Source organism: Pongo pygmaeus, chromosome X, assembly GCF_028885625.2.
Source record: "Pongo pygmaeus isolate AG05252 chromosome X, NHGRI_mPonPyg2-v2.0_pri, whole genome shotgun sequence".
Lineage (NCBI taxonomy): Eukaryota > Metazoa > Chordata > Mammalia > Primates > Hominidae > Pongo > Pongo pygmaeus.
In genome coordinates, this window is record NC_072396.2 from 158,817,581 (window position 1) to 158,845,155 (window position 27,575).

At 59.9% G+C, this 27,575-nt stretch overlaps 1 protein-coding gene and 1 pseudogene across 2 annotated transcripts; one reads left to right on the forward strand and one right to left on the reverse strand.

Moving 5' to 3' along the window:
* Window positions 1–276: 276 nt before the first annotated feature.
* On the reverse strand, window positions 277–24,991 carry L1CAM (L1 cell adhesion molecule). Of its 2 annotated transcripts, XM_054472495.2 has the most exons (28): window positions 24,913–24,991; window positions 14,543–14,726; window positions 12,036–12,050; window positions 11,360–11,465; window positions 10,920–11,122; window positions 9,820–9,942; window positions 9,553–9,723; window positions 9,151–9,262; window positions 8,819–9,003; window positions 8,566–8,697; window positions 8,283–8,426; window positions 7,602–7,713; window positions 7,322–7,488; window positions 7,063–7,219; window positions 6,759–6,883; window positions 6,561–6,671; window positions 6,117–6,314; window positions 5,815–5,885; window positions 5,429–5,651; window positions 4,495–4,610; window positions 4,090–4,291; window positions 3,879–4,001; window positions 3,612–3,785; window positions 3,377–3,496; window positions 3,113–3,268; window positions 2,666–2,800; window positions 2,260–2,332; window positions 277–1,670 (listed from the first exon to the last, which is right to left on the reverse strand). In XM_054472495.2, exons 2-28 carry the CDS (start codon window positions 14,616–14,618, stop codon window positions 1,439–1,441), a joined length of 3,762 nt encoding a protein of 1,253 aa, XP_054328470.1. In that variant the 5' UTR covers window positions 14,619–14,726; window positions 24,913–24,991; the 3' UTR covers window positions 277–1,438. The 2 variants fall into 2 exon arrangements, with proteins under 2 accessions (XP_054328470.1, XP_063516051.1); XM_063659981.1 differs by lacking the exon at window positions 12,036–12,050.
* Window positions 18,534–27,575, forward strand: LOC129024239 (putative lung carcinoma-associated protein 10; annotated as a pseudogene).

Consider the following 27,575-nt stretch of genomic DNA (forward strand, 5'->3'; position numbering starts at 1 on the left):
GGGCCCGGCCATGGTGACAGCTAAGCTTGATCTCAGGAGGCCAGCAGAGGCAAGGATCCTGAGTCCCAGCAACAACGTGACAGCAATACCCAAGGGAGCCAACAGCCAGACCTGGCAGGGTGGGTGGAAGGCCCGGGCTCTGGGAAGGGGCAGGGAAGCATCAGGACTGCGTGGCTGGGCCACACCCGGGCCCGCCTGGCAGGGCGCTCCTAGCACCTCCCACAGTGTGACGTGGACAGGGGAAGTAAGTGTTCCGCGAAATGACAGAAGATGCTCTTGATTTTCAGGTTTTATTTGCCTGTTATAATTCTGATATTATGTACATATATATATATACTTTTGCTTTTTTGTAGAGGGCTTATCAGTAGACCAAGCACAGGCATACAGGGAGGCTGTGGCTGCTGAGCAGGGGCACAGCAGTGCTGGGAGAACCAATCTTTCCTTTTTTTTTGTCTGTTTTTATTTTTCCTGGGATGGGTTCATCAAAGCTAATTGCTATCAATCCTAGAAACCACCTAGGGACTCAGACATCTGCCTACACACTAGTGGCATAAAGGGAAGGACAGGGGTACAAACTTTCAAAGTCACGGTGTATTTACATTCCCAAGGTGGGGGCGGGAGGAGGCTGAGGAAGACAACTGTTCAGACGATAGGGAGGGCAGGGCTGCTAAGGGGTCCTGGGGGGTGGGGGTGGCTGGAAGAGGCCGGCCGGTGGGCAGTGGGAGGAGGTGTGCCCGCCCCGCAGCCAGGTAGTGACGGAGGCCACTTGGATGTTGTCTGGTGGGTACCGAAGGCAGCGTGTGTATGGAGCTCCTGAAAGCCGGCCGTGGGGTGGGCTGGGCGGCGGGAAGAGGCGGTGCTGCCAGAGTGCGATGCTGGGAGTGGGGGGACTCTCTGGGCTCTCCAGATGGCCACCCCTGCCCCCGCGGCCAGCTTGTCCGGCTCCCATCCCGGTTGGAGCAGAGATGGCAAAGAAAAGACAGCAGATGGTGGGGACACCGAGTTCTGTCCCCAGTCCCAGCCAGGCTGGCTGGGGAGTGGCTGGGGGAGGGGGAAGGTGTCAACCCTGGTCCTGAGGAGACCCCACCATGTCTGCCCCCAGTCAGGGAGCAAGAAACACAGCATTTCGGAGACCCTTTCGGGCCACCCCTACTTCTTCTCCCCCAAACCACAGCCTCTCTGCCCAAATGGGCTGGCGAAACAGCACCCAAAGGCCCCTGGCATGTGGGAGATCTGCCCCCAAGCTGGGGCAGAGCAGCGTGTGCCCAGGAAGGGGTGCAGCTGGGTTTTGGCAATAAAGTGGGGACTGGGTGGTAGGAAGGGGATCCGAGGCAGCAAGTTCTCCTCTGCCCCAACTCCTGCCTCCCATGGGCCTGCTGGAGAGGGAGGGGCCTCGATCCCAAGGCCAGGGGCACAGCATCTCCTGTCCTGGACTCCACTATTCTAGGGCCACGGCAGGGTTGATGGGGGAGGTGGCCCCTGAGCTGTCATTGCCCCCTGCTGCCTCCTTCTCCTTCTTGCCACTGTACTGGCCAATGAAGGAACCATCCTCGTTGAACTGAACATCCACGCTGCCCCCATAATCAGCCAGGCTGTCGTCACTGCCCAGGGGCTTGATGTCCCCGTTGAGTGATGGCTGGCTGCTGCCGAAGGCCTTCTCCTCGTTGTCACTGCAGAGGCACAGGGCAGGTGCAAGTAAGAGCACTGCCGAGCCCCTGCAGGAGCCTGGCTGGGGGTGAGGCAGACGCCCGCCTGCCTTCCGTTTGCTTAGAATGCGCTCAGAAAGAGCAGCTCTGACCACCTTGGCAGGCAGGTCTGGGGCTGTCATCTTTGGGCATTCCCCAGATCCTGGGGACTGTGTGATCCTGGGGAGAAACTGTGCACTTGGCCAGGGGATTATGGGGCCTGGCTCCTGTCTGGGAAACTGTCTGGGGCCTCCCTTGGGGAGAGGGGAGCAGTGAAGGTATCTGTGTGGAGAGGAGGGGCTGGGGCATGTTGGCCTCTCCCTGAAATGAGGAGCTGCCGGGCCTGGGGCCTGGGAAGTGAGAGTCCTGTCAGAGCCCCAGCAGCCAGGGGACAATGGCACACCAGGCGCACATTGTCTATAGGGAGTCCTTGCTGTTGGCCCCTCCCCACCGCCCCTGCCTTACCTCTCCAGGGACCTGAAGTCACCCGGCAGCACAGAGAAGAGAGAGAGGGGGTGAGATGTGAAGGCCAGGGTGGAGCTGAGTGCCAGCACCCACTCCTGCCCCGGCTTACCTGTACTCGCCGAAGGTCTCATCTTTCATCGGTCGGGCCTCAGAGTCCACCTGGGTGTCCTCCTTATCCTTCACTGGAGACACAGAGAGGGACAGCTTCTTCTCCCGCCCCAGCCTGACCCAGGGCTCCGGGCCCCTCTACGCCCCGCACCCCCAGCACTCTGTCTCAACAGCGCCCAGAGGTAAGAGGCCTTGAAAGAAACCGCTCGCCCCCTGCGGTCCAGCCACCACTTGCCTGTTGCCCCAACCCTGGCCTGGGAGGATGATCCCCCTGCCTGCCCCCACCATGCGCCTGTCATCTTGTGGGGAGCTCGGGGAATCCAGGAGGCCTTGCAGAAGGGTGGAAGGGGCGAGGTGCTCCTCTCTGCCCTCGGCTCCACCCCCGTCACGTGGGGCTCAGAGGCTACCTGAGTATTTGCCGCCCTTGCTGCGCTTGATGAAGCAGAGGATGAGCAGGACGAGGAGCAGAAGGATGATGGCACTCACAAAGCCAATGAACCAGCCCTCAGTGGCGAAGCCAGCAGGAGGGAGCCTCACGCGCCCTGAGGATGAGACACCAGCCCCCCGTGCTGCCGCCCAAGCCAGAACCCAACCTGAGGCCCTGAAGTATGCTCTTAAAGTCGGGACCTTCTGGGGGGCTAAGGAGTGACAGGGACAGGGAGATAGGGAAAAGGGCATCTGCGAAAAGGGTATGAAAGGGGGCTGATTCGGGGACACCCAAATTCTGGGAGGAGAAGCAGACAGGAACCATGCAGGGGGCCTGGGCAGTAGTGGCCATTCAGGGGACAGAAGGACATGAATTGTGCAGCCCCCATGCTTCCCTGGCAGGTGATGGCGGGCCCCCGGTGCCTCACCTGTGCCGTTGGTCTTCACAGCCATCTGGTGCCGGAACATCCTCTCCTTAAACAAGTGGATCTCATAGTCAGTGTCAGGCTGCAGGTCCCACTGCGTGTAGGAGCTCTGGTTGTAGCTGACATACTGTGGCGAGAGGGAAGCCCCACCCTTCTCTTCTGCGAAGGAGAAAGGGTGGCAGCGGGGGGTGAGTCAGAGTGCCAGGCAGCCCCTCTGGCCCAGAGCCCCCTTCCCCACCACGCCCCAAGGCCCCCTTTCACGCTTACCTCCCAAGGCTTTGAACAAGATATGGAACCTGAAGTTGCACTGGCCCTCCTTGGGGACCCAGGAGACGACACTGTAGTTTTCACCCGCTGTGGCTGAGATGTTGCCAAAATCTGAGATCCCTGAGGGATGCAGGGGCACGAGGAGAGTGTGGCAGTTGCCAGGAAGTCTAAGGCCCTCCCTCCTGGACCCGGCTGGCCGGGGCCTCCCTGTTGGCAGGTCATTCCTCCGGCTTACCAGACAAGGCCATAGTGCCTCCTTCCCGTACAATGGCTTCACCAGGGCCCTCTTTGGTGGTGGCCTGAAGCTGGAAGCGGTACCGCAGGTGGGGGCTGAGATCGGTCAGGTTGTGTGTCCGAAGTTCGGGGTCCCGAAGGTTGAAGGACAGCTGCCCCTTGCCCCCCTCATCCACTGTGGGGACAGACAGGGGTTGGCTGTGGCTGCAGCTCTGCCCCCTCCCCATGGCCCCTCCACCTCCCTTCCCTGCTGGGGCAGCGCACGCACGGGGGTGATAGGAGAGCACGTAGCCGGTGAGCACGCCGTTGTGGCTGAGTGGGGGCTGCCAGCGCAGCAGCAGGCTGGTGTTCGACTGGCACTCCAGGTGCAACGCCTCGGGGTGGCCAGGCACTGCAGGGCACAGAACCGAGTGGCAGGTAGGTCCTCGCCCAGGTCTGGGGAGGAGGGCAGGGGATGAGGCGTGGGGTGCAGGACTCACCTCCCTCTGGGGTGCTGAAGGTGAACTCGCTGGCGGGCCCCAATCCTCGCCCGTTAAAGGCCTGCACCTCCAGGTGGTAGGAGCTATAGGGCCGCAAGCCACTGAGGATGACACTGGTAGTGTTGGCGGGCACCACCACATGGTCTTTGTGGATATGTCTCTTGCTGTGCTTCCTCTGACTGCCCTCCCTCCAGTACGTCACCTGCACAAGCGGGCAGGAGACCTCACAGGGGCAGAAGGCACCCAGCAGGGCCCCCAGCGCACCGTCCCACCACCCTTGATGAGGACCCTCCTCTCAACCCAAGTCTTCCAGGAGAGCGGCTGGCAGGTGGCAAAGCCCCCTCACCATCCTGTCACTTTACCTCAGTGATCACCCTCCTGGGCCCCCATGACTTCAACCCTTACATTGTATCCGCGGAGGTGGCCCTTGACCTGGGCCAGGTCCACCGGCCGCCACTTGACCAGCACAGCACTTGAGTTGAGGATTTCAATGCCTTCCAGCTCAGGGATTGCCTGGGGGTCTAGAAACCACCAGTGACTTGGAAAGAGCCATAGGCTCTCACCCCAGCCCTGAGGCCAGGCCCAAGCCCCCACACACAGAGAAGATGGATTCGGATGTTTTATGAGGTACAGTTTGAGGAGGAGAGGTGTGTTTGCATGGTCTCAAGATCTCTCCCTGGACTGCTTATTAGTTGCAAAGGTGAAAATAGTAGCTTATACAAAGGAGAAACCATGGCTGGGCGTGGCGGTTCACACCCGTATTCCCAACACTTTGGGAGACAGAGGCGGGTGGAACATTTGAGGTCAGGAGTTCGAGACCAACCTGATCAACATGGTGCAACCCCATCTCTACTAAATACCAAAATTAGATGGGTGTGGTGGCAAGTGCCTGTAATCCCAGCTAATCAGGAGGCTGAGGCAGGAGAATCACTTGAACCTGGGAGGCAGAGGTTGCAGTGAGCCAAGACTGCTCCACTGCACTCCAGCCTGGGTGACAGAGCAATACTCCGTCTCAAAAAAAAAAAGAAAAAAGAAAAAAGAAAAGAAAAGAAAAAAAGGAGAAAGCAGAAAAAAAACTTGACCGGTTACTTCAAGTTACCATCTGGTCATGTTCCAGATTCAAGGAAATGAAAGAAGCAGCATTGGCTGATATAACTGGAATACCGCTGCCAATTATAGAAATGTGAAGTGTGGAGAATTTCATAACGTCGCTCTGGTTATGTAAGAGAATATCCTCATCCTTAGGAAAGGCGCACACCAGCGCTGAGAGGTGTGGACGTGGGCTGGGGTGGAAGCAGGCGAGTTCAACCCTGGGCGAGGGGCCCTGCCGGATACTCACAGTCCTCTCCAGAGTAGCCGATGGTGACCTGGGGCTCTGGTCCCTTGCCCTGACTGTTGACGGCCTGGACTTTGATCTCATAGGGCACGAAGGTGGACGTGTTGGACACCATCAGGAAGGGGTCGCTGACAATCTGTTCCTGCCAGGGCCCTCGTGTCCCCTGAGGGCGCCACTGCACGCGGTACTGAACCTGGGGGGCGTTCCAGTCCATCCACCGGAGCGGCTGGAGGAGGCCAGCAGAAGAGGAGCCAACATTCTTTGGCCCGCCCCCCAGCGCCCCGGCATCCCCAGACATCAGCCCCTTCCTTTGCACAGCCAAGGGGGAGCAACAGACACCCAGGTCATGGCCTCATGTCCCTCAGGCAGCTCAGCCCAGAGACTCTCACCTTCCACGTGATGACCATATTGGTGGTCTCATTTCCTTCCCCCTTCACATCCACAGGGTTCTTCTCTGGGGCTGGAAAGGAAAGTATTAACACATCAATGCTGCAGCCTCATTTGGAGAGCCACGAGGACCGAGGGCCAAGGAACAAATGGCTCATTCTGGCACCAAGGGAGTCCAGCCCCCTCGCGCTCCCCCTGGAAATTTGGAAGCAGAGGAACTTGGGCACAGCACCTCTCTAAGCCCTCCCTTCACAGCCCGGAGCCCCTTCCAGGTGGCATGGGAGTGGGTGCCACCCTGACTCACCTGCCTCAGGTGTGACCACAGTCTCAGAGACCGGGCTGGGCTCCCCGGGGCCATATTTGTTTATGGCAGTAACCCTAAAGGTGTAGTGGACGTAGGGCGACAGCTTGAGGGTGGTAGAGGTCTGGTTCCCTGGAACCTTGCCCAGACTGTACCATTTTTCAGGTGCCATTTCCTTGTCCTCAAATTCAATGTCATATTCTGCCAAGAAGTGAACCGACAATGGAGTGATCAGCATGTGGCTTTGGGGGAAGGGCTGTGGAGAGGTTGGGTACAGTCTGGGTCCCTGAGTACCCAGGCCAACTGGCATCTCCAGATTCCCATGAGGAACCATGAGTCCCCCCAAACCATGTCCCCCCAGGAAGGCTCCAGGAGGAGGGAGGACCCCAGGAGGGGCCAGGGCTGGCAGAGGTGATGGTGGGGTGGCACTGAGCTCAAGCCTCTTACTCTCAATGGGGGCATTGTGGTCTTCCGCAGGACTCCAGGACACGCGCACCTGGCTCTGCGTCAGCAGGTGCAGGTCGGACAGCACCAGCCGTGGCACCGGCCCGGGGCTCCCTGAGGGTGGGGAGGGTGGGTGCTTGAAAGGGCCCAGGGATGTGAGCCCCGGCCTTCTGGAGTGGAGGCTTCCACCCTAGGACTTACCCACCACCAAGAGCTGTGCCCTACTCTCCACGACATCCAGTTCAGTGCTGGCCACGCAGCTGTAGTTGCCCTGGTCGCTGTAGTCCAGGCTGTGGATGACCAGGCGCCCATCCTCTATGAAGTACCTGTGGAGGAGCCGTGTCTGTCTTTCCTGCCGTCTGGGCTCTTCTCCCCTCCCATCCCTCCCTCCTGTCTCCTTTCCCCGCTCCTGTCAGAGCCTTCCCCATCAAAGCAAGGACGAGGCCAAGAGGTCTGGACTTCCAGCTTTTCCCACTCTGCCCCCTTTCACCGTCACTGTCCTCACTTGTCACTGTCCCCAAGCTCCTGGAGGTCTCGACCGTCCCCACGCCAGGTGATGCTGGGCTGCAAGGAGGGGTCAAAGGAGGCCTGGCACGTGAAGGTCACCCTCGAACCTTTCTTCTCGATTGCGCTGCGGGGCCCCTGAGTGATCTGAGTTGCATCTGAGGGTAATGCGTGCGTGGGGAAGTCACACTGCTGTCCTCCAGAGGCCCGGACCCTCCCTCCCAGAGGCACTGCCAGCCACGTGGCAAGGGTCGCCTGACCTTTAACCTTCAGGTTAGCCACGATGGTCACATTGTTTTGGTCATTGGCAGCCAGGCAGAAGTAGCGTCCAGTGTCATTGGCCTGGAGGTCTCGAATGCCCAGGGTCCCATTGGCATAGGGGAAGAAGCGTTCGTCCTGAAGCACTGTTGTCCCATCCTCGTCCAGCCTGGAGGGAGCAGGGCGGGCCTGGCTCTGACTGGCTGGCCTGGGCTCCCTGCCCTCCCTGGCTCCCTGGCCACTGGGACACGACACTCACCACTACCAGGACAAGACACTCACCACTGAACACTGGGCACAGGTGCTCCGAAGGCCTTGCACAGAAGGTAGGCAGTGCTGCCCTGGACAGCCATGTACGTCTGATTGTCTGCAGTCAGGATCTTGGCTGGCAGCTCTAGGGGAGGAACAGTCTCGGGAGACAGGGCAGGACTTGGGGCCACAGCTGGGCCAGGAGCCAGGGACCCTCTGCACGGCTTCCTCAGGCCCCCAAGAGCCCTGCAAATCTTGCTTCCCTGCTCCCAGCTGAGGCCCCCGCCAGGCTGCGTCTCTCTCTGCCTTCAAACACTGCCCTCTGCCTCAGATGCGCCTCTGGTCGCAGCCACCCAACTTTTACGTTATTCCAGGCCTAACTGACAGTCACCTCTCCCCAAAAGCCTTCCTGGCCTAGTCCCCAGCTTTCCCTGAAGTTCCAGGAGAGGTGCCACCTGGGCTGGCCTTGGTCACCTCCTGTCCGGGGTGAGCCTCCGCTCAGTCACAGTGATAAGACCTTTCCCCTCTTACATCTCCCTCGGCTATCATGAGGCTGAGTGAGATGGGGCTAAGGGTGTCAGCAAGGAGAAAGGTCGGCGCCAGCCTGGTAGGCCGAGGACACATCAGCTGCCAGCTGAGCCACTCTGGTGGCCTGGCCCAGTGGGCTGCAGGGACAGACTGGGAGTTAGGAGGTAAGGAAGGGAGGGCACTCACGGACAACGTAGATGTAGGCATTGGCCAGCAAGAGCCCGTGCCGGTTGCGGGCCTCACATTGGGTCACCATTGTGTCACTGGGCTGCACGTTGCTCAGGATCAGGGCGCCACGCTGAATCCGGTACTTCTGGTCTTTGGCCAGCTCTGTGCATACAGCAGGTGGGCCCATGGGCCCCAGCCCGGCATTGAGCTGTGTTGAGGCCCTTCCTCACCCTCCTCTTCCTCTCCCCCACAGTGCCCAGGGCTCACCACAATCCCCACTCCTGCCTGAGGCCCTGCTCACCCTCCACAGGGATCCCGTTGATTCTCCAGGTGACCTCTGGTTGGGGCCTGCCCTGGACTTGGCAGTCCAGGCGGGCAGTCTCTCCTGGCCCATATAGATGGCTCTGGGGCTTGTGCAGCCAGTACGGGGCAGCTGGGAGGAAGGGGAGAGCCGCCCTGAGCCTGCAGCTGGCAGCCGGCTCTTGACCCGGCGCAGACCCTCCCCTCCCCCATGACAGTGGGCATCACAGGCCACTGTCCCAGGAGGTCCATACCCTCCACAGTGACATAGTACGCGTGCCGGGCACTGCCCAGTGAGTTCTCGGCCAGGCAGCGGTACTCGCCATCATCCTCCTCGCCCAGTTTCAGCAGCTGCAGGGTCTTGTTGTGGTTCTGGTAGGTGACACGGTCGGCTGGCATGGGGCCGCTGGGGCGCAGCCATTTGATGGTGGGTGTGGGACTGCCCGGGAGGCAAAGGGAGGAGAGCAGAAGGGAGAAAGGACAAGGCCAATCACCCCAGCCCCCTATACCCCGCGGTGGTCTGAGCTCCCCGCTAGGGCTGCGCCACCCTGCCCTGCCCTGCCCTGCCCTGGATTCTCAGACTCACAAGCCCTCGGCGATGCACTCCAGGACCAATGGCTGCCCCTGCAAGGCTACCAGGTGGCTGCTGGAGTTGGTGGGGAAGAGCAGGCGCGGCTTCCTGTCAATCATGCTGTTGGCTGCCAGGAGAAAGTGGGTGGGTGGGCTGCCCACTCTTCCCTCCACCCCAGAATCGCAAGGCTGAGGGACTCGACACTCCAGCCAGCCCCCGGGGCCTCTGTGTCTTCCTCCATTAAGGAGAGTGTCCTGTCTCTGTTCTCGACGCCTGGGAGGGGGTCTGGGCAGGGTAGAGGTGGGAGCCAAGCTGTTCTTGAGGAAGCCTGGAGTTGTCAGATGGACCTATGGTGGGAAGGGCCATGCCTGAGGGTGAAAGGAGTCAGGGAGAGAGTGCAGAGCCTCTGAGACTCACTGGCCTTGACCCGGAGGTCAATGGGTTCCTTCTGAATGATGGTCCGGGTGCCTGGGAAGTGGGCGTGGCAGATGTAGTCTGAGTGGTTGTCGGAGGTGAGCACATTGGCAAAGTAGAGGTTGCCGTTCTGGCCCATCGTCACCCGCTCGTCCTGCTTGATGTGCAAGATCTCTGCAGGGGGCAAGGAGGCCAAAGTCATGACCCCGTCCAGGAAGACACCCCCGCTAACACCCCGACCCCACGAGGCAGCCGCTCGCCGGCACCCACTGCTGTTCATCCAGTAGATCCGGAGAGGCTCTGCACTTGGGGGAGGGTTGCAAGGCAGAACCACTGACTCCCCTTCCTCCACCTCCACGGGCTTCACTGTCTCCTTTGGCCACTTGGGGGCACCTAGAAGGGACAGACGGGCTGACACTCTCCTCCTGGTCCGGATGGTGCTAGGCAGGAGAAGGGAGGTGGGGGCAGGGGGGTGGCGGGCTACACCGGGGATGGACGAGGGGGCGAGAGTGTCAGGCCAGGAGAAACTTCACAGAAAAGGAGGCAGCCACTCTGGATACCTTCTGGGCTCATAGCAGAGACTAGCACTTAGGGAGGCCAGGGTGAGCAGGAGGCCAGGAGTCCAGGAAGGGTTAACCCTCCACGGTTCTCAGCTCTCCCTGCCCACCCTAGGAAAGGACGGGTGGGGGGAGGCTGAGGCTGAGGTGCAGTGACGGGGGAGGGGAGCTGTGGAGGGATGCAGGAGTCACAGACCCTTCCATCATCCTGACACAGAAACCATGGCAACGGTTCCCAAGGTAACTGGAGGGGTGGGGAGGGGAAAGGAGAGCGCTCAGGAGGCAGAAAGCTCAGAGAGGATGGAATGCGAAGGGAAAACCCCAGGGAAAAGGCGACACAGATCAAGACAGAGCCGTGGAGCAAGAGACACCAAGTCGGAGGTGGAGAGGAAGAGATGGAGAGCCAAGTGGAAAAGCCAGAGAAGAGGGGCCCTGCTAAGGACTGCGGGTGTAGACAGAGATTACTGCAGTGACTCAGGCAGGTCTGCCCAGAATCAGTCACTCCCCCTACCAGCCCACCCCGCCCCCCCGCACCTCGCCACCTTCCTGCTCAGCCATGGGGCTTTCCCTCAGGAAAGCCTGAGGGAGTGAAAGGGCATGAGATGACCGGAAGCGCAATGGAGACAGAGACAGGGCAAAGGAGGAGACTGCACAAGAAACAAGATGGGCCAGGGGAGAAGCTGGGGTGGGGTGGAGGGCTGGCAGGACACCCAGGCCCCTCGTCACGAGACAACTGGCTGACAGCAGCTTCCAGCCCACAATCCCACACGAGCTCCGGAACCTGCCCTCCCTGGTCCCTGCAGCGCCTCGCACCCTCAGCCATGAGCCGGATCTCATGGGACATGGCGGTGCCCAGCTTATTGCTGGCAAAGCAGCGGTAGATGCCCTGGAACCTCTGGGCAAAGTTGCTGTTGTTGCCCGTGATGGTGAAGGAGCCAGAGTGGGGTGACTGGTACACGGTCACACCCAGCTCTTCCTTGGGTTTGAAGTGGACACCGTCCCTCGTCCAGCGGAACCTGTGGGCGGAAAAAGGCCCAGAGGCCTGAGGCCCTGGAACCCAACGGGGGCTGGAACAGGCTAGAGGGACAGGTGCAAGCAGCCAGGGCCCCCAGGGGATGGACTGGGAGATGGCGAGGACTTGGGATGATTAGCAAGGTTTGGGGCTTCTGGGCTTAGAAGTTAGGCGGTCCAGGGAGGCACAAGGCCGGGGTCAGTGGCAGGCAACAGGGGCTGAGACAGCAGAGATCACTCACTGCACTTCAGGCTTGCCACTGGCCTCACACTTGAGGCTGATGTCATCTGTGGGGAAGACAACCAGGCGCCGTGGAGACTGTTCCGTGATGACAGGTGGCTCCATCACTGCAGACAGGGTGGAGAGAGCGGTGGTGAGGGTGTTGCCTGGCTGGTGTCATAGCCTCGGCCCCTGTCCCATCGTGAGGGAAGCAGGGTCCAGAGCCCCTGGAGGCCCCATGGCCACAGGGGGACGAATGGAGGGGAAGAACAAAAGAGGCTTGTGGGACATGAAAAGAGGGAGAGAAAGGGACACATGCAAAAATGTAAAGAGAGGCAAGGACAGATGGGACAGCCATGGAAGTTACAAAGAGATGCCTGAGAAAGACAAAAAAGGTATGACAGAAAGAAGCAGGGGCAACAAAAGCCAAGACACAGAAACCAAGAAGGACAAACCCCAGACAGGGGAGAAGGGACCAGAGAGAATGGCAGAGAGGAACAGCGAGGGTGACAGAGTACCCAGGCTGGGGCAGAGACAGAACAAAGCCAGCCCCGCACAGGTGAGAGAAGCACATGGTGCTCAGGGAAAGCCGAGCAGGGCCCCGGCACTCAGGAGGGCAGGGGTGCAGGCTCAGCCGAGGGCCTCCTTACCCCTCTCCTTGGCCTTCTGGGAAACACTCTCACCCCTCCCCAACTTACCATGGTGTCCTTCATCTGAGAAATCCAGGCAGGCAGCAAGGGAGGGAATGGAGAGAAATACTGACAGGCAGCCCCAGAGTGGGGCAGATGGCAGGGGACATAGTAAGCTCCTGCAGCTCCCCCGTGGAGAGGGAATGGCAGGAGAGGAGGCCCTGGCAGTGGCAACAAGGGGGCACACGCTGGGTTGGAGCAGTGGCAGTTCAAGCCCAGGGAGATGGGACAGAGAGATGCCCAGGGAGAGGAGCTCCACTGGATAGACACACAGGGCATGTAGCCCAGAGGCAGCCAGGCCATGCCTCCAGCTCTAGCAGACAGGAAGAGAGAAATTCTTGCCTTTAACAAGGAGTGTCCTTGCAGCCCCCTGGCAGGGCCTGGCAGGGCCTGCAGAACTGACCCCACCCATTCAGGATGCCTTGGAAGGCACCTTCCCCTGCTCCAGCCTGCTTCCCTCCTAATCCAATTAGCACAGCTGAGTGTTTTCAATTACCAGGGCCCAGCCTTCAGAGCCCTGCTGCCCCCTCCCCCTGAAAACTATCCCAAAGGCCCTGCTGCCTCTGAGTTTCCATAGCCTGCGGGATTGGCGCCAGCCCTCCTCTTCTCCCCCCTTCCTCTCAGCCAGCCACCAAGCTCTCTGGGGCAGAGGCCAGAGCTGCTGCCCCAGCCCCAGGACTCTGCAGAGCACTGGCTAGGGCGGCCTCAAGGAAGGGAGAAGAGGGAGGGAGGGAGCAGCAGGCTGCCTCTGAAAGCTTTGTCTCTGCAGAAGACCTCAGTGTGAGGGTCCAGGGAGGGAGGAGGGGGCTCCCTGGGGACACTGCAGAGGGCCCTGAGCTGGGGAGGGAGATGGTGACAGGGATGACAGGATGCAGAAAGCCAACTAGGTGGAGGAAGCAGGAAAAGAGACAAAGGGGGCTGGAGTGGCTGGGCAGGGAGAGATGGAAGACAGGTTCCAACAAGGAGGGCCGGCTGCCTGCCACTGCCCACTGTGTCATATCAGGGTCAAGAACAAGTGCTGGTCAGTGCCCAGGGCAGCCTTGGAGCTGCCATGGCCTTTTGGCCTAGTTCTCTCTCCCCACTCCCATCTTTCTGTAGAGAATGCACGGCTTGCCTTCCACTGTACAGTGTCCTGTGTGCCTAAAAGCCTCACTGGTGTGTGTTTCTACCTGTGTGGCCTCTCAGTGGTTCTGCTCCTTCATCCCTGCACCTGGCTTGTCTTCATGCACCTGTGTGCATGTGCCCATGTGCATCTGTACCAGGGGAGTCTGCATGGCCCTGGCCCTCCATGTATGTGTCTAAGGGGCCAGCCCCTTTACCTCCTCCAAGCCCTCACTGCCTCCCAATGCCAGGTGCCTCCCCAGCCTCTCTCTCGCAGCCCCTGTCCCACTGCTGGCACAGACAGTCTTCCCAACCCCTATCCGCCAACTCATCTCTCAGTGACACTGGCCTCCTCCTTGTCCAGGCCCAGAGACAAAGGTGTCAAGGTGAGGCCAGGAAGGGACTGGAGCCTGGTAGCTCAAGAGACACAAATGCCCTCACACCATACCCTGTGACGTGCCCCTCACACGACCTGACAGCTACTTACAGGAGAAAACACCATCACAGTAACACCCCCCACATGCAAGTGTGTACTTACATTCAGCCCCACTCACACATACACATGACCCAATGCAATCAAATGTCGTGGTCAAATACCTCCCGACCTCCACAAGCCTGGCAAGTAAGTAACAGAGTGACTCACACAGTTACCCATGAAAGGAAGTCAAAATCACATTCACGAATATCTACGCTCAGTCAATCACAAGAACACACAGATATACACAGTGTATCCATGCTTAGTCACAACCCTATGGCCACACTCCCCAACATCCACTCACCTGCTTGTGCCCCCAACAAATGTTACAACCATAGACACATGCTCCAGCAGCCCTGCCCCCACCCCCACCAAATAACTACACACGAAAAAGGGTCCAGAAGGCTGCTGGGCTGGGACCAGGGTTTTTCAAGCCACCTTTTCCTGTCTCAGTTCAGAGACAGGGTGATCAAGGGCCCAGGAGGGGAAAGAGAAATGGGGACAAGACTTGAACACAGGCCTTTGCACAAGCCAGCTGAGGGCTGGGGACCGCCCCATTCTCCTGCTGCCACACCCCTGTGGTGGGGGATGGAAGCGGAGGAGTCGGAGTGGGGCGGGCAGGGATGGGGCGGGCTAAGGAGAGCATGGAGGAGGCCCAAGACCTCGGGGCCCTGCTCCGCGTTCGCTGTCCCTGGTGCTGAAATCGCCCCGGCGGCCGCGCCTGTCCCTGTCCGTGGTTCTGACACGCCCCGCACCTTCTACCCTGCCCTTCTCTCCAGGGGTACCCAACGTCCTGGCTATCTCCTGCCCACCCTGTGCCCAGGAAAGGCCAGGGAGAGGAGTCAGGGTCCGGAACAGGGAGAAGGTGAGGAGGCAGAAGATAAAGAGGGGCCCAACATAGCGGCGAACAGAGGCGCCCAGGCTCCCTTCAGCTACTCACATTCCTCGGGGATCTGGATAAGCAGGCAGGGGCTGCAGAGGAGGAGAGGCCACACGTACCGCAGCGCCACGACCATCTTTCCCGGCGGCACCGCGCAGCACAGCCAGCCGGGCTCGGTTCAGGCTCCGGCCGGAGGGGAAGGGGGCTGGTGGGCGGCTTGGGGCGGGAGTTGGGAGTGGGGGCACTGGGAGAGGGGAGAAGGGAAGGGAAGGGAAGGGTGGGGGAAGAGAGACGAGAGAACAGAAGGACGTTAGTGACTAACATCTGGGTAAGCCCGGGCTCTTGGCCCCGCCCTCAGCCCCGCCCCCAGCTGGCCGGCTTCTCCAGCCCTCCCCTCCCCATCCGCACCCCTCCCCACCTTGGAGGGAGAAATCTGGAAGAGATAGCCCTGGCTGGGCCTCTAGGTTGCCTTTTATTCCCTCTCTACTCTCTGTCTGCACCTTTCCTGCCAGCTCCCTCCCCAGCACCAACTTGTTGCCCCATCAGCTCCCCTGTGCATGGCACAGGCCGCTGTGTGCACACCATCCCTGTATGTGTCTGCATGTGCCTGTGAGCAGGTGTCCGTGGGCATGTGTGTGGTTGTGGATCTGCAAGCAGGGAGTGAGCTGTATGTGAGCTGGTATTTCTGTGGTGTGTCTTCTCTGGGAGGGGTTGCACTCATGAGTGGGTGTGTTAGTGTGTGTGCCTGAGGGAATCAACACACAAGTCTGCTAGCTACGTGTGTCTTCTTGTATGTCTTTATGTATTTGTGGGGATGAATCCCGGTATCTGTTATCTCTGTGTGCACACATATGTAGAGAAGAACTCTTCTTGCAGTCACATTGCTATAGCTTTCAGAGCCATCTGATGCCTGGGTGCTGTACAGCCCTAAAAAGCTAATGGGGGGATTGGGAAGTGGGATAGAGAAGGGAGGAAAGGGGCCCAAGATGGCAGCATTTCACAAAATAGTTTCAGGAAAATGAAGAAAGAATGGGGAAAGGGCCAGGCGTGGTGGCTCACGCCTGTAATCCCAGTAGTTTGGGAGGCTGAGGCGGGTGGATCTCTTGAGGTCGGGAGTTGGAGACTAGCCTGGCCAACATGGCGGAACCCCATTTCTACTAAAAATACAAAAAGAAAAAAAAGAAAAAAAATTAGCCATGGTGGTGGGCGCCTGTAATGCCAGCTACTTGGGAGGCTGAGGCACGAGAATCACTTGAGCCTGAGAGGCAGAGGTTGCAGTGAGCCAAGATCGTGCCACTGCACCCCAGCCTGGGTGATGGAGTGAGACTCTGTCTCAAAAAATAAATAAAAATAAAAATAAAAGGCCAGGGACAGTGGCTCATGCCTGTAATCCCAGAACTTTGGGAGGCCAAGGTGGGTGGATCACCTGAAGTCAGCAGTTCAAAACCAGCCAGGCCAACATGGTGAAACCCTGTCTCTAGTAAAAATAGAAAATTAGGGCTGGGCATGGTGGTTCATGCCTGTAATCCCAGCACTTTGGGAAGCTGAGGCAGGCGGATCATGAGGTCAGCAGTCTGAGACCAGCCTGGCCAACATGGTGAAATCCTGTCTCTACTAAAAATACAAAAAAAAAAAAAAAAAAATAGCCAGGCATGGTGGCTAATGCCTGTAATCCCAGCTACTCAGGAGGCTGAGGCAGGAGAATCACTTGAACTCAGGAGGCGGAGGTTGCGGTGAGCAGAGATGGCACCATTGCACTCCAGCCTGGGCGACAGAGCAAGACTCTGTCTCAAAAAAAAAAAAAAAAAAAGTTAGCCCGGTGTGGTGGTGCATTCCTGTAATCCCAGCTACTTAGGAGGCTGAGGCAGGAGAATCTCTTGAACCCAGGAGGTGGAATTTGCAGTGAGCCAAGATCGCACCATTGCACTCCAGCCTGGGCAACAAGAGAGAAACTCCACCTCAAAAAAAAAAAAAAAAAGAAAGAAAGAATGGGGAAGGAAGCCTTCCCTTGAGAATTGGTGTGGGAGAGGAGAGGAAGGAGGAAAACAACCCCCTGTTGCTCCTCAGCCCCCTGGGGGTCAAGAGAGGCCACTGAGGCCTCCTCCCTTCCAGATGCTCCAGGTTAGGGTCAAGACAGGGGTCAGGACAAGTTCTGGGACATTTTCCGTGACAGTGTTTCTAACACTTCTTGTGTGTCACAAAGTCCCAACTTCTAGGTCTTTGTCTGAGTCTTCAGAGCTCAACTGCTGCATGTGTCCACCCCAAACCCAAGCCACACCAGCCATGTCCACATTCACCTACAAGTAAGGGGACCCAAAGACTAAGGGTCTGAAAGAGGGGGCTCCTCTGACAATGACAAGAAGAGGAAACAGACTCCCAAGTGGCCAGACCACTTCAGTTCCAAACAGGAAGTGGTTAAAGTGCAGGCAAGGCAAGAAAGGGTGTTGTTAGGTGACAGAGCTTGGAGGCTGAAGTCCCAGACTAGACGCCTTCATTAAATCCATACTGCGCATCCTCCCTCTGCCCAGCCAGGACCTTATCAAAGCGGGTACCGAGCCTCAGCAGAAACACCGAAAGGATGGTGGAGAAGTCAGCCATGCTGTGCTAAGGCTCTGGGCCTTGTCAGTTTTGTGTAACAGAGTGACCCAAGAAGAGCGGTGAATGCAGCAGATCCCGTGGGGACTCTGGGCAAGAGCTTGCTGCAGAGGGTGGTGGAGAAGCAGCAGGGTGGGTCAGCGTGCATGGCCTGGAGGCCAAGAGATGACTTGGAGGGTAAGAAGTGTGATTCCCAACCTGCGAGAGCTGGACCTGGGCCCAGAAGGGAAGAGCAACAGTGGATCTGTTCCACCTCGGCCTCTCCCTACAAAGCCAGTGGATCAGGGGAGGCCCCAGGCAGCACTGGCCTCAACTTCAAGGCCTGTGGGAGCAGTAGGAGACTCGGATCAGAGAGCAGATGATCAAACAGCAGCCTTGGGAGCTCTGAGCACTGGTCTTAGGAGGGGGAGGGGAGGAAACTGGAGCAAGGAAAAGCTCAAAGAAGGACCCTCCTGCATGTCAGAGGCTTTTGGGTGCTCTGGAGGTCGATGATTTCTGCCATGCAAGTTCCTCTATTTGTCCTCCAAATCTAGACTCCTGGAATGGTGTTTGGCATGTACACTCAGGGGAAATACAGTATCCCCAAGCCCCTGGTCCCCGCTCCCTGCCCCATCCCAGCCCCATCCCATCTTCCCACAGGCTCATATCCAACTTCTTTTTTGGTCTCCCAGTATTTGCCACCTAGCTTGCCACCGCCCTGGGCAGTCAGAGACAGGCAGGAAGCAGCCAGAAGGTTGCGAGGCATAACAGCTGGGAGGGGGTGCTCCCTCCTCCCCTCCCACTGCTGCTGGGTCTCTGATCTCTCACCATTCCTCAGGCAATTACAGAGCAAGCGGCTAGGGTTGTCAGCTCAGCAGGCCCTCTACCCCCCACCAGCACCACCAAGGGCAAAGGAGCGGGGAGGGGGGAGTGTTCCACAGATGGAGCCAAGGCCGGGTCTGCCAAGGGTGACAGACAGAGTGAGAAGAGGCAGGGGGGAGCAGGAGACAAAGACAGACGTAGGAAGACAGCGCTAACCACGATGGAGATGGTTAGGGAGGTGGGGAAATTCCGAAACGGAGACCCAGGCAGCAGAGAAAGGGAGAGGAGAGGAAACTGGAGCACAAAGGGTGAGAGGCAGCCGCAGAGAGCGCCGCTGAGAAATGGCAGAAAGAGCGAGAAGAGTGAGGGGTGGGGGTGGGCGTGTGCACGTGCGCGTGCGCGCAGGCTGCCTGCACAGCGTCCTTGTCCCTGGGGGCTGTGCCAGGCAAGGGGCGGGGAGGAGGGAAGATGGGCCTGGGTCAGTGGAGGGGCTTCCTGGCATGGACGTCAGGCTGGCCTGGGAGCAGGGTAGAGAGACAGACAGAGGGTGGAGCAGCTGTGAGCTGGGGCCGGAGGGGCCTACAAAGCCCCACGCAACAGAGCATCAAGGCCCTGCCCACTTGTGGCACTAAGCAAGGGACGGCCGTGAGACAGGATGAATGGCACACTGCTGGCTGACCCATGCCATGCCAGGGAACAGGTGGGGGTGGGGGGATTCCTGCTGCAGGTAGGAACGGGGGAGGGGGAAGCACCCAGAAAATCCCAGGGAAGCCTTCCAATATTGCTGCTGGCTGGGAGTAAGTGACCACCTGGCTGGAGGAGACACACATGTGTTAGGCCAAGAGTGAGCCTGCGTGACCATGCACTGAGTGGACAGTGGCCGCTGTGCTGGGACAGTTGAAGGTGGGGCCATTCCTAAGTCCGGTCCCAAACCCATCCTCCCTGGTGGGAAAGGGCCAGGGAGGCAAGGGTCACGCCCGGCAGCCTACAGGGAGGGGTTCAGCCCCAGAAGAGCCTTGCCCCATCCCACCCCACCTGGCCTCCCACTACGCCCACAGGTCCCTCAGGGAGTCCTCTGTCCTCTGCTCCAAAGTGCCTGCTTCGGTCTGATGGGAAGCAGCTTGCAAGGGAGGGACCTTGGAGGTCGTGGAGCCTGGCTAGACCTGGAGTGGCTGCCTCCTGCCTGAAAACACGCGCGCACACACACACACACACACACGCCATCACCACCACCACCACACACCTTGAGAAGGGAACCTCCAGCGGTGCCCTGCACATGTGCCCTGCACACCTGCCTGTCAGTTCTCAGGTTCTGCCTGGAGTTCCTCTCAAAGAAGAAGCAACAAGAGAGCCCTTCAACAGCACAGCAGAGAATCTCTGGCTTCTCCTGCCCTTGTCTCCTGGGGACATGGTGCCTGGTGACTCAATGGGCCGGAGTGGGTGTGGGGCTGGGGGCTCAGCACAGGGCACATGAGAGGGTGAGAGTGCAGTGCTGGGCCCATGTGCTTGCAGGCCTGGGAGCCTGGGGGGCTTTTGTGCCTGTTGGTGTGTATATGATGGTGTGGGTGTCACCTACACCCCGTGCACTGTGTCCCTTTAAGGCTCCCGCTGGCCCTCCCCCCGAGGCCGTGGCTGGCGGGTTTCTATGGTGATGCAGCCCAAGTCCCTCTCTAGCAGAGGTGGGGGAAGCCAGAGGAAAGCCTTGTTATATGTTATGTAGACAGCACATAAAGGGGGCTGCTCCAGGGAGCCCCCACAGGCACCTGGGGGCCCAGAAGTCCTTTATGACTGCTGCTTAGTCCCTGCACTCCCAACCTCACCCCTCCCTAAGAGGGTACCCTTAGGAGAGAGTGAGCCCTCAGCCCCCTCATCTCGCCTGAGGCTTCAGTCTCCAAGGCAACTACCGCTCACCTGTAATGGACCATTCTCCTTAAAAGATGGGGAAAAGAGACGGAGGTTAACCCTTTGTGGGGTTCAGGGAGGACGGTCTTGACTACTGGGGAAGGGAGGGAGGAGCCCCACTCCATGCCCACAATCACATCCCTCTGTGGTCTGTTCTATTAAATCAACTTACGGCGTGGACTTACCATGTACCAGAAAGCCTCATGAGCACTTCCACTCACATCCACTCATCTCCTCCCCAGATTTGCCCCAGGGAGGGAGGTGCTATCATCATCCCCATTTTACAGATGAGGACACGGAAGCTCAGAAAACTGGAAACTGTGTCCAAGATCACAGAGCTGGCACTGGCTCTCAGCAGGGATGGGGTTCTAGAGGGTATGGTGGCTCCCTAGGCTGCCTCTCAGAGGCTCTGGCATCCCAACATGTGTGCCTGCTAGGCTTCCCAGGGAACCAGGGGCCTGGGCAAGGATGGCCTCCAAGCCATCCTGCCCCGCGGGGAGGGCTTATTTGCCAGGCAGATGGCAGGCAAATATGGGGGGCGGGGAGTGACATCTTGGGATGGAGGAAGTAGGATGTGATCAACATCACGTGTCAGCACAGAGGTGAAGCCCGACACCAAACAAACCCCCAAGTCCCCCATCCAGGTACTCAGTCCAAGAGAAGGCCAACTCCTTTCTCTTTTGGGCTTGGGGACAGGCTGGTTTCGTGGTCCCCTCTTCTGCTCTCTGGAATCTGGACTTGTTCTGATACCTTTCTTGCAACCAGAGGCTCCAGAACCCCTCCCAAAGTGGCCCCTCTCCAATCAGCATTTAGGGATAGCAGTGGCCCCATTCTTGTGTCGAAGGAGATACTGATGCCCAGCAGGCGGCAAGGCTTCAGCCTCCGAGACCCCTAGAAGGTGAGAGAAATGAGGTGGCAGCAAAACTAGGGCTCCTCTCAGGCCCCAGGCCTCCTCAGGGAGCTAGGATGACCCTAGCACTAGAGGGGGCTTCAGGGGCCAGGCCAGAAGGAACAGAGTACATCCAGTTCCTGGGGCTGTGGCCTGAAAAGGAGAGCAGGGAAGGAGCCCAGCCTGGGGCAGGGAGAGGCCCTGGCCCACACCAGTCCTGGGATACCTAGCCTGTGTTGGTTTGCGGGGGGTGGGGTGGGGGTGCCTGGAAACAGCTCAGACACTGCCAGGCCCCACGGGCCCCCTCCAGGGGCCCCACTCACAAGGGGTTAAAGGGCAGAGGGGGACACAGGAAGCCCGGGGGAGGACAATGGAGCCTCTGTGATCCCTAGGGCTTGGGCATTCCTAAGTCATGAACACAGATGCAGATGGCTGGGAGACAGGGCCACAGGGAACCCCCCTCCACTGAAGCACAGCCTGGGTTGGCCAGAGGCTCTGTCCCCATATCATGCAGCGTTGCTTCCAGCCACTGCAGCAGCCACCCTCAGCCCCACCCCTTCCCAGCACAGGCCCTGTTGGGGCATCTGAGGAGACCCACGTGGCCTCATGACAATATCTGTGTGCATGCTGGTTCATGAAAACACACATACATGCAACCAAATATATGACCCCACCCAGACAAACAGGAATACTGGAAGTTACACACACACAAATACACACACAAGCAGAGACACAAACCCCACACATGCAGATAGGAAGAATGCCTGGCTGGAGGGCTGGGGGCAGAGGGGCTCCCGGGACTCAGTCCCTTTCCTTCAAGTTCCACTCTCAGACCCGCACTGGGATGGATGGGTTTAGAAGTCCTCCTTGGCCAAGTGCATGGAGCCCAGGACGCTGCCACCCTCCTGCCCCACCCAACCCCTGGCCCGCGCAGCTGCCCCTGCTGGGCGTAAGGGCCAGAGATGAGCAGGAGCTGCTGACTGGCAGTGGCTGGGCACTCCCTCTGCAGCTTTCCAACCTGGGAAGAACACGGGGGCCTGGGGTGGGGGCCACTGGACAAAGAAAAGCTTCTAGAAAGAACAGCGGCCAGACCCTCCCCAGCTCCTCCCTCTCTTTCCAGCCACAGCCTTCAGGAAGCCACAAAGACCCTGTTGATATCTGGGGAAGAGGCAAGCTGGGCGGGCTACCTCCCCCAGTGCTCATCTGGCTGCTGCTCTCCAGGCACCCCCCATCCAGCCTTCCACTCAGACAAGGCCCCCATGGGGGATCTGGGCCCAACCCCAAGGCGTAGAGTCCAGCAGAAGGGTGCTGAGTAGCTGCTGGACAGGGCACAACCTCAGGGCCCTCAAGGGTGAGGCAGGGGCAGCTGGGGGGGACAGGGAGAGGAACAGAGCGGTGGAAGACAGACAAAAGGGTAAGCAGAGAGATGGAGCAGAGCCCTGATGGGAAGGGGGAAGAGGGGAGGGAGGGCCAGGCAGGCAGAGGCAGAGGGAGGAGACGGGGAGTGGTGCACCCCATCCCCGGCAGCAGCAGGCTTCTGCCTAGAAGGAGGGGGAAGGTGATGGCCCTGGGGGTGGGGCGCAGGGAGACGTGGGAGGCTGCAGAGGAGAGAGCAGGGGGGCGGGGGAAGCAGGAGAGGGAGGTGTCCGGGATGGGCCAGATCAGAGCAAGTAAGACAGTGACTGCAGGGGCAGGGATGCTGCAGGCCCATTCCGGATGGCCCCACCCAGGGACCCAGCCCCAGCCCATTGCAGGGGCAGAGGACAGGGCAATGAGCACCCTGCTGGGGACCCTAGAGGGGCATCCAGACCCCCTGCCTCCCCCACTGTCTGAATCACGGGGGAGGGAGGCAGGGCCCCCACTCATGCCCACAGAGGGAGGCCTGGCAGACCAGGGTCTTGGCTGAGATCCCCATCCTGGCAGACCTCCTCACAGGACCCCACCCCTACCCCGGGTTCTCCCGTGAACATGCCCTCCTGGAGCCTGCGCCACTCTGCGAGGCTGCATCACCCTCACACCCAAAAAAGCACTCAGTGCAGCCATTTCGAGCTTTGAAAGGGACCTTGGTGATCAAGGTAGGGCACACAGGCCTGTCTCCTCGACCCTCACCTGCCAGTCCTGGCCAGGTGCATGCCAAGGAAGGCGCCAGCTGTAGGTCCAGTGGTGGAAAGGGCTCGGGCCTGGGAGAGGCCGATTGGGGGCACAACCTGGGCACCCTGCTCACTGTAGGAGCCCTCAGGCCAGGCCCTTCCTCACTCTTTGCCTCCCTTTTCCCTTAGATAATCATCAAGAAAAAAGAAAACAAGTGACACCCCACGAAGACAGGGACGATGCTGGTCCAGTTTGTCACTGGCTCTTCCATGGGCAGCCCAGAGCCCGGCCCAAAGGAGCACTGGCCGTGAGCAGCTGCCCAGTACACGACTGCCCATCGCTGGGATGCTGAGCGCCTGGGTAGGGAAGCTCTTCACTGGCTGCAGGGCAGGGGACCCCGCCACCTTGAAGCGCTGATTGTCCTCCTGATGCTCAGCAGGGGGCTGGCAGCTGGGAACTGGGGGAGGAGCCTTTTAGGAGTGCGGTGTAGCAAACCAGGGAGGCTGGGGCGTGCTGAACGTGTTTCCCTCTTGGTGATCAGATCACTAGCGATTCTTAATTTCTTTTGTTCTTTTCTGTATATTTCAAGTGTCCTACAATAAGATGTATTACTTTCGGGATCATACACACACAAACATCAATAAATATGGAGAGAGACTCAGATGCAGCAGAGAGAAATGACCCGGAGCCAAGGAGGTGGGACTGTCCCAGGCACAACCCTGCCCCAAACTTCCCATGTGGCCAAGACAGCCAAGTCCTCAAAGGCTCTGGAGCCCACAGGTGTGCACATGTGGGCACTGCATGGGAGCTGTGCCAGGGGAGAGGTCAGGCTGGGCCAAGTCCCACCACCTGCAGCAAGGAGCTGATGGGAGGGGAGAGGCCCTGGGGAGGCCACCACCCCAGAAAGATGATGCTGGGCAGCAGCCCCCAGGGGAAGAAGGGCAGACTGCACTGATTCACGTCAGGGCAACGTGAGTCAGCAGAGATGGCACTGGGCTGCCCCGGTGCCCCTGCCCTCAGGGTGGGGCTAACAGGGGCAGGGTATGTACCTGGGGGGTGCCAGGCCCCCACTCCTTCTGGGGAAGGGGGCAGATGGCTCTAGGCCTGCCTTCCTGAGAGGGACAGTGATAGGTGGGGGGTCCAGATACCTGTTGGGGGCAATGGATTGTAGTGCGTGTTCTTTGCAATCCCTGCCAACCAAGAGGCCCCAAAAGTCTGACCTGGAATGGAGGGAATAGGAATCGCTGACCCCTCCCATAACCGCACAGAGATGGGAAGATGTGGCAGTGGGCAAAAGACCTGCAGTGCGCAGGGACCGCCTGAGCCAGTGAGGCCCACCTTCCCTCACCCCTACCTGATGGACCCTACCTGATGGACACCTATGCACGGGAGGCACAGCAGTGGGTGCCCGAACCGACCTCACCCACTGCAGCCCTGACTGGCCACAGAGCCTGTGGAAACGGGCTCCAGAGGCGCCCTGCCCCTCCGGGGAGGAGCCCCTGGCTCTGCGGCAGGTTTTCGGGTGAGCCCGGAGGAGCCCAGGCTGGGATTTGGAAAGAAGAAGGAGGAGAACAAAGCCCCCCCAACCTTGGGGCGGAGGGGCAGGCAGCGCCCAGTCCAGTTCACTCCCCTCCCCCCATTGCAGGGGCGGCTTATCCCAATCTACCCCTCACCACGCTGTCAGCCGGGGTTTTCAACCAAATTGGGCTCTCGGCTGGGGATGAGGGGCAGCCACGCCCAGGGCCACACCCCACGGCGGCCTGTGGGGGAGCGCTCGGCCCGATCTGGCTTCCTTTCTCAGACACGCACACGCGCACGGGGACCCGCCAACTTCAGCCCCCGCCTGCCCACACAGACCCTGCCTGACGACCCCCGCCCTGTTCTCCCGCCCAGGCCAGCATCTGGGGCGCCGCCCAGGTACCCCTCACCTGTCGGGCTCGGGCACCCGGCATCCCTCCCCCGCCCCGCTGCCGCCCGCGGTGCCCGGAGCCCGACGCCCGGCATGGGTGGGGCTCCGGCAGCAACGCCGGTTACCGCGGGCCGGACCCGGCCGGGCGGCGCTCCCTGGTCCGTGCACCCCGGGCAGAGCGGGGTGGGGGCGCCGAGGATCGCGGCCGCGGCCCGGGCGCACGGGGAGGCCAGCCCGCCTTACCTGCGCTGCGGCCACCGCTCGGGCTGCCCGCCCAGCCTCCGCGCACGCCGGCCTCGGACCCGCCGCCGGAGCGCGTCTGCGATGCCGATGCTGCGGCAGCAGCGGCTGTGGCGGGGCGGGGCGGGGCGGGCGTGCGCGCAGGGGCGGGGGAGGGGAGCGCCGGGGAGGAGAGGGAGGGAGGAGTGAGATCACCTCCCCGGCCGCCCGCCCCGCCCCGCCCCGCCGCACCCTAGCCCCTGGTGCCAGCCGAGCGCGGCTTGGGCTGGGGGGCCCCGGGCAGCCCACTCCGGGAGCTCAGCGGGACCCCAGCCGACGGGTCCCGCCAGACCCCCTTCCCCGCAGACCGGGAGTCTCCGGCCGGAGAGTGTCCTCAGCCCCAGCGCAAGGGAGCCCTCTGTGAAAGCTCGGAGCGGGAATCGCGGGGCGAGAGTGCTCCCAGAGGCCTGGGGCCGGGCGGTGGAGAGAGGAGTCCGGCAAGGAAGGGATGCTCCCTTGGCCTCGGCCTGGCTCTCGACGGCGCCGGCCAGCGATGGGCACCTGCACGCAACTCCCCCCCAACACACACACACAGGGCAGGAGTCCCGGGACCTCTCCCGAATGCCCCCCCCGATCCTGAGCGCCCAGTCAAGGTCCTATTGGGAGGGGTGCGGGGGCTTCGTCCTCAGAGTGTTGGGGAGGCGCCGCGGAGCACCGGCTCCTGGGCACCCCAGAGCCCAGGTGGGCGGTAGGGTAGGAGGCGAGCCCAGGGGCGACAGGGTCTCGGAGACGGTACCCCTCGAACTGCCACCCCCAACTCCCAGAGTTTCCTCCAGCTCTCCGGTGTCTTATTTCTTTGTCCTCGGGATTGGCCCCATTCGACCTTTCCCGCCGACCCCACTCTCTCCCACTCTCCCCCGCAGCCCTGCACAGGATCGAGAAGGAAGGAGCTCCTCCCCAGCGCCCCCTCCTAGGCTCAAGGCCATGACCTCACAGGCGAGGAAGCAAAATGGAGGGGGTAAGAATTCCGGAGCCGGCGAGCTGGCTGCAGCCGCAGGGCTAGGAAGGCCTCGGGCCCCGATGGCAGATTGCAGCTCTGGTGGCCACGGTATTTTTATGAGCATGCCTGTTGCCCAGTGAAGCATTCCAGGGGCCCTCAACTCAGTCTCACAAGACTCCCCAAGTGGTGTGGGGCCCTGGAGGGCCCACATGGGAGCAGCCCTGGCATCCTGGCTTGGATGCCCCACCCCCATAGTGCCAGCTTCAGTTCCCCTGGAATGGGAAGCTTGGGGTGGACCCACCTGTGCTCAGAGAGGGTCTGGATGCCATGTTTGCCCGGTCTTTAGGAGGAGAATGGACAAGACTAGGCACCTGAGTGAAGGCGGACGGCTAGGGAGACTGCTCCCAGAGTGGGGGCACTTGCAGGGCATCTTCAGGTGACAGCAGAGGAAACTGAGCCCGCCTGGGTCACGAGGCCAGCGGGCTCATGAGCTGGGCCAAGAGGGCATATTTTCCATGAGGCACTGAGCTGTGGTCAGCTTCCTGCCTTTGCTGATCTGAACTCTGATAGGCCTCTCTCCTTTCCAGCTGCTGCCTCCACTCACTCCCTATGTTCCCAGCCTCTTCTCCAAGCCCCAACTTCTGCAAATCCTTTACCTGATCTAGGGTTTGATGCCCATCAGGATGATGACTTTGACAGAGGTGAAGTAAGCAGGGAATAGAGCCCGTTTATATGCACCTGCTAATGTGTAGTGCTGGGTCCATTTATGGTAACAAAAAATTCATTACTAGGATTACACGACATCACATTTCCTAAGCACAGCCACGGACCTGCCATCGTTACGTTTCCTGCACATTTAAATTGCACACCAACCTGGGGAGGTCTGTTGAAGCATTCACCCCACGTTACAGATGAGAAAACCAAAGCCCACAGAGCTCAAGGGCTGGGTCCAGTAAGCACAGTTAGGAAGGTCTCTTTCTCTCCACTGGCTCATTGCATCCACACACACACCCCAGATGATGGTGCTGTTATTATCCTCACTCTCCCAGTGAGGTACCCAAGGTCCAGAGAGGGGCAGTCATGCAACCAGGAAGAAATTGGCACTATCAGTGCCCCCATTTCACACATGAGGAAACCAAGGTTCAGAGGGGTCAAAAGATCCACCCAAGATCGCCCAGAAGGTAAATGGCAGTACTAGGACTTGAATTCCCTTCTGCTTGACCACGATGCCCATTCTCACTTCCGTGTAATGAGGTGGAGGAGCCAATGGGAGCAAGAGCAAGAGTGACAGAAGACCAAGGGCAGAGCAAGTCCCAGGAGAAGCAGGAGGGACTGGCCCTGAACAAGAGGCAAGCCACACCTCCACTGCCATGTGCTTGCTGTGGAGGTTAGGGGGACACCAAGTAGACAGATGACTGTCTCTTTCGCTTCAACATCAAGTGCTTCTCACAGCCCTGCTCCCTGTGACCCAGCCCTCATAGACACAGTGGACTGGACAAGGGAAGCCCCAGACTCTGACCCTGTGATGAGCATGCAGAAGTCGCAGAAGCCACAGACGACAGTGGGGCAGGAAGGAAGTGCCAGCAGGCAGGCGGGGTGGGCTCAGCCAGACGTGTCTTTCTCTGTTCTCCTTTCAATCTTTCTGTGTCTTCATATCTCAGGTGTAGCACTTGGAAACAGCACATAG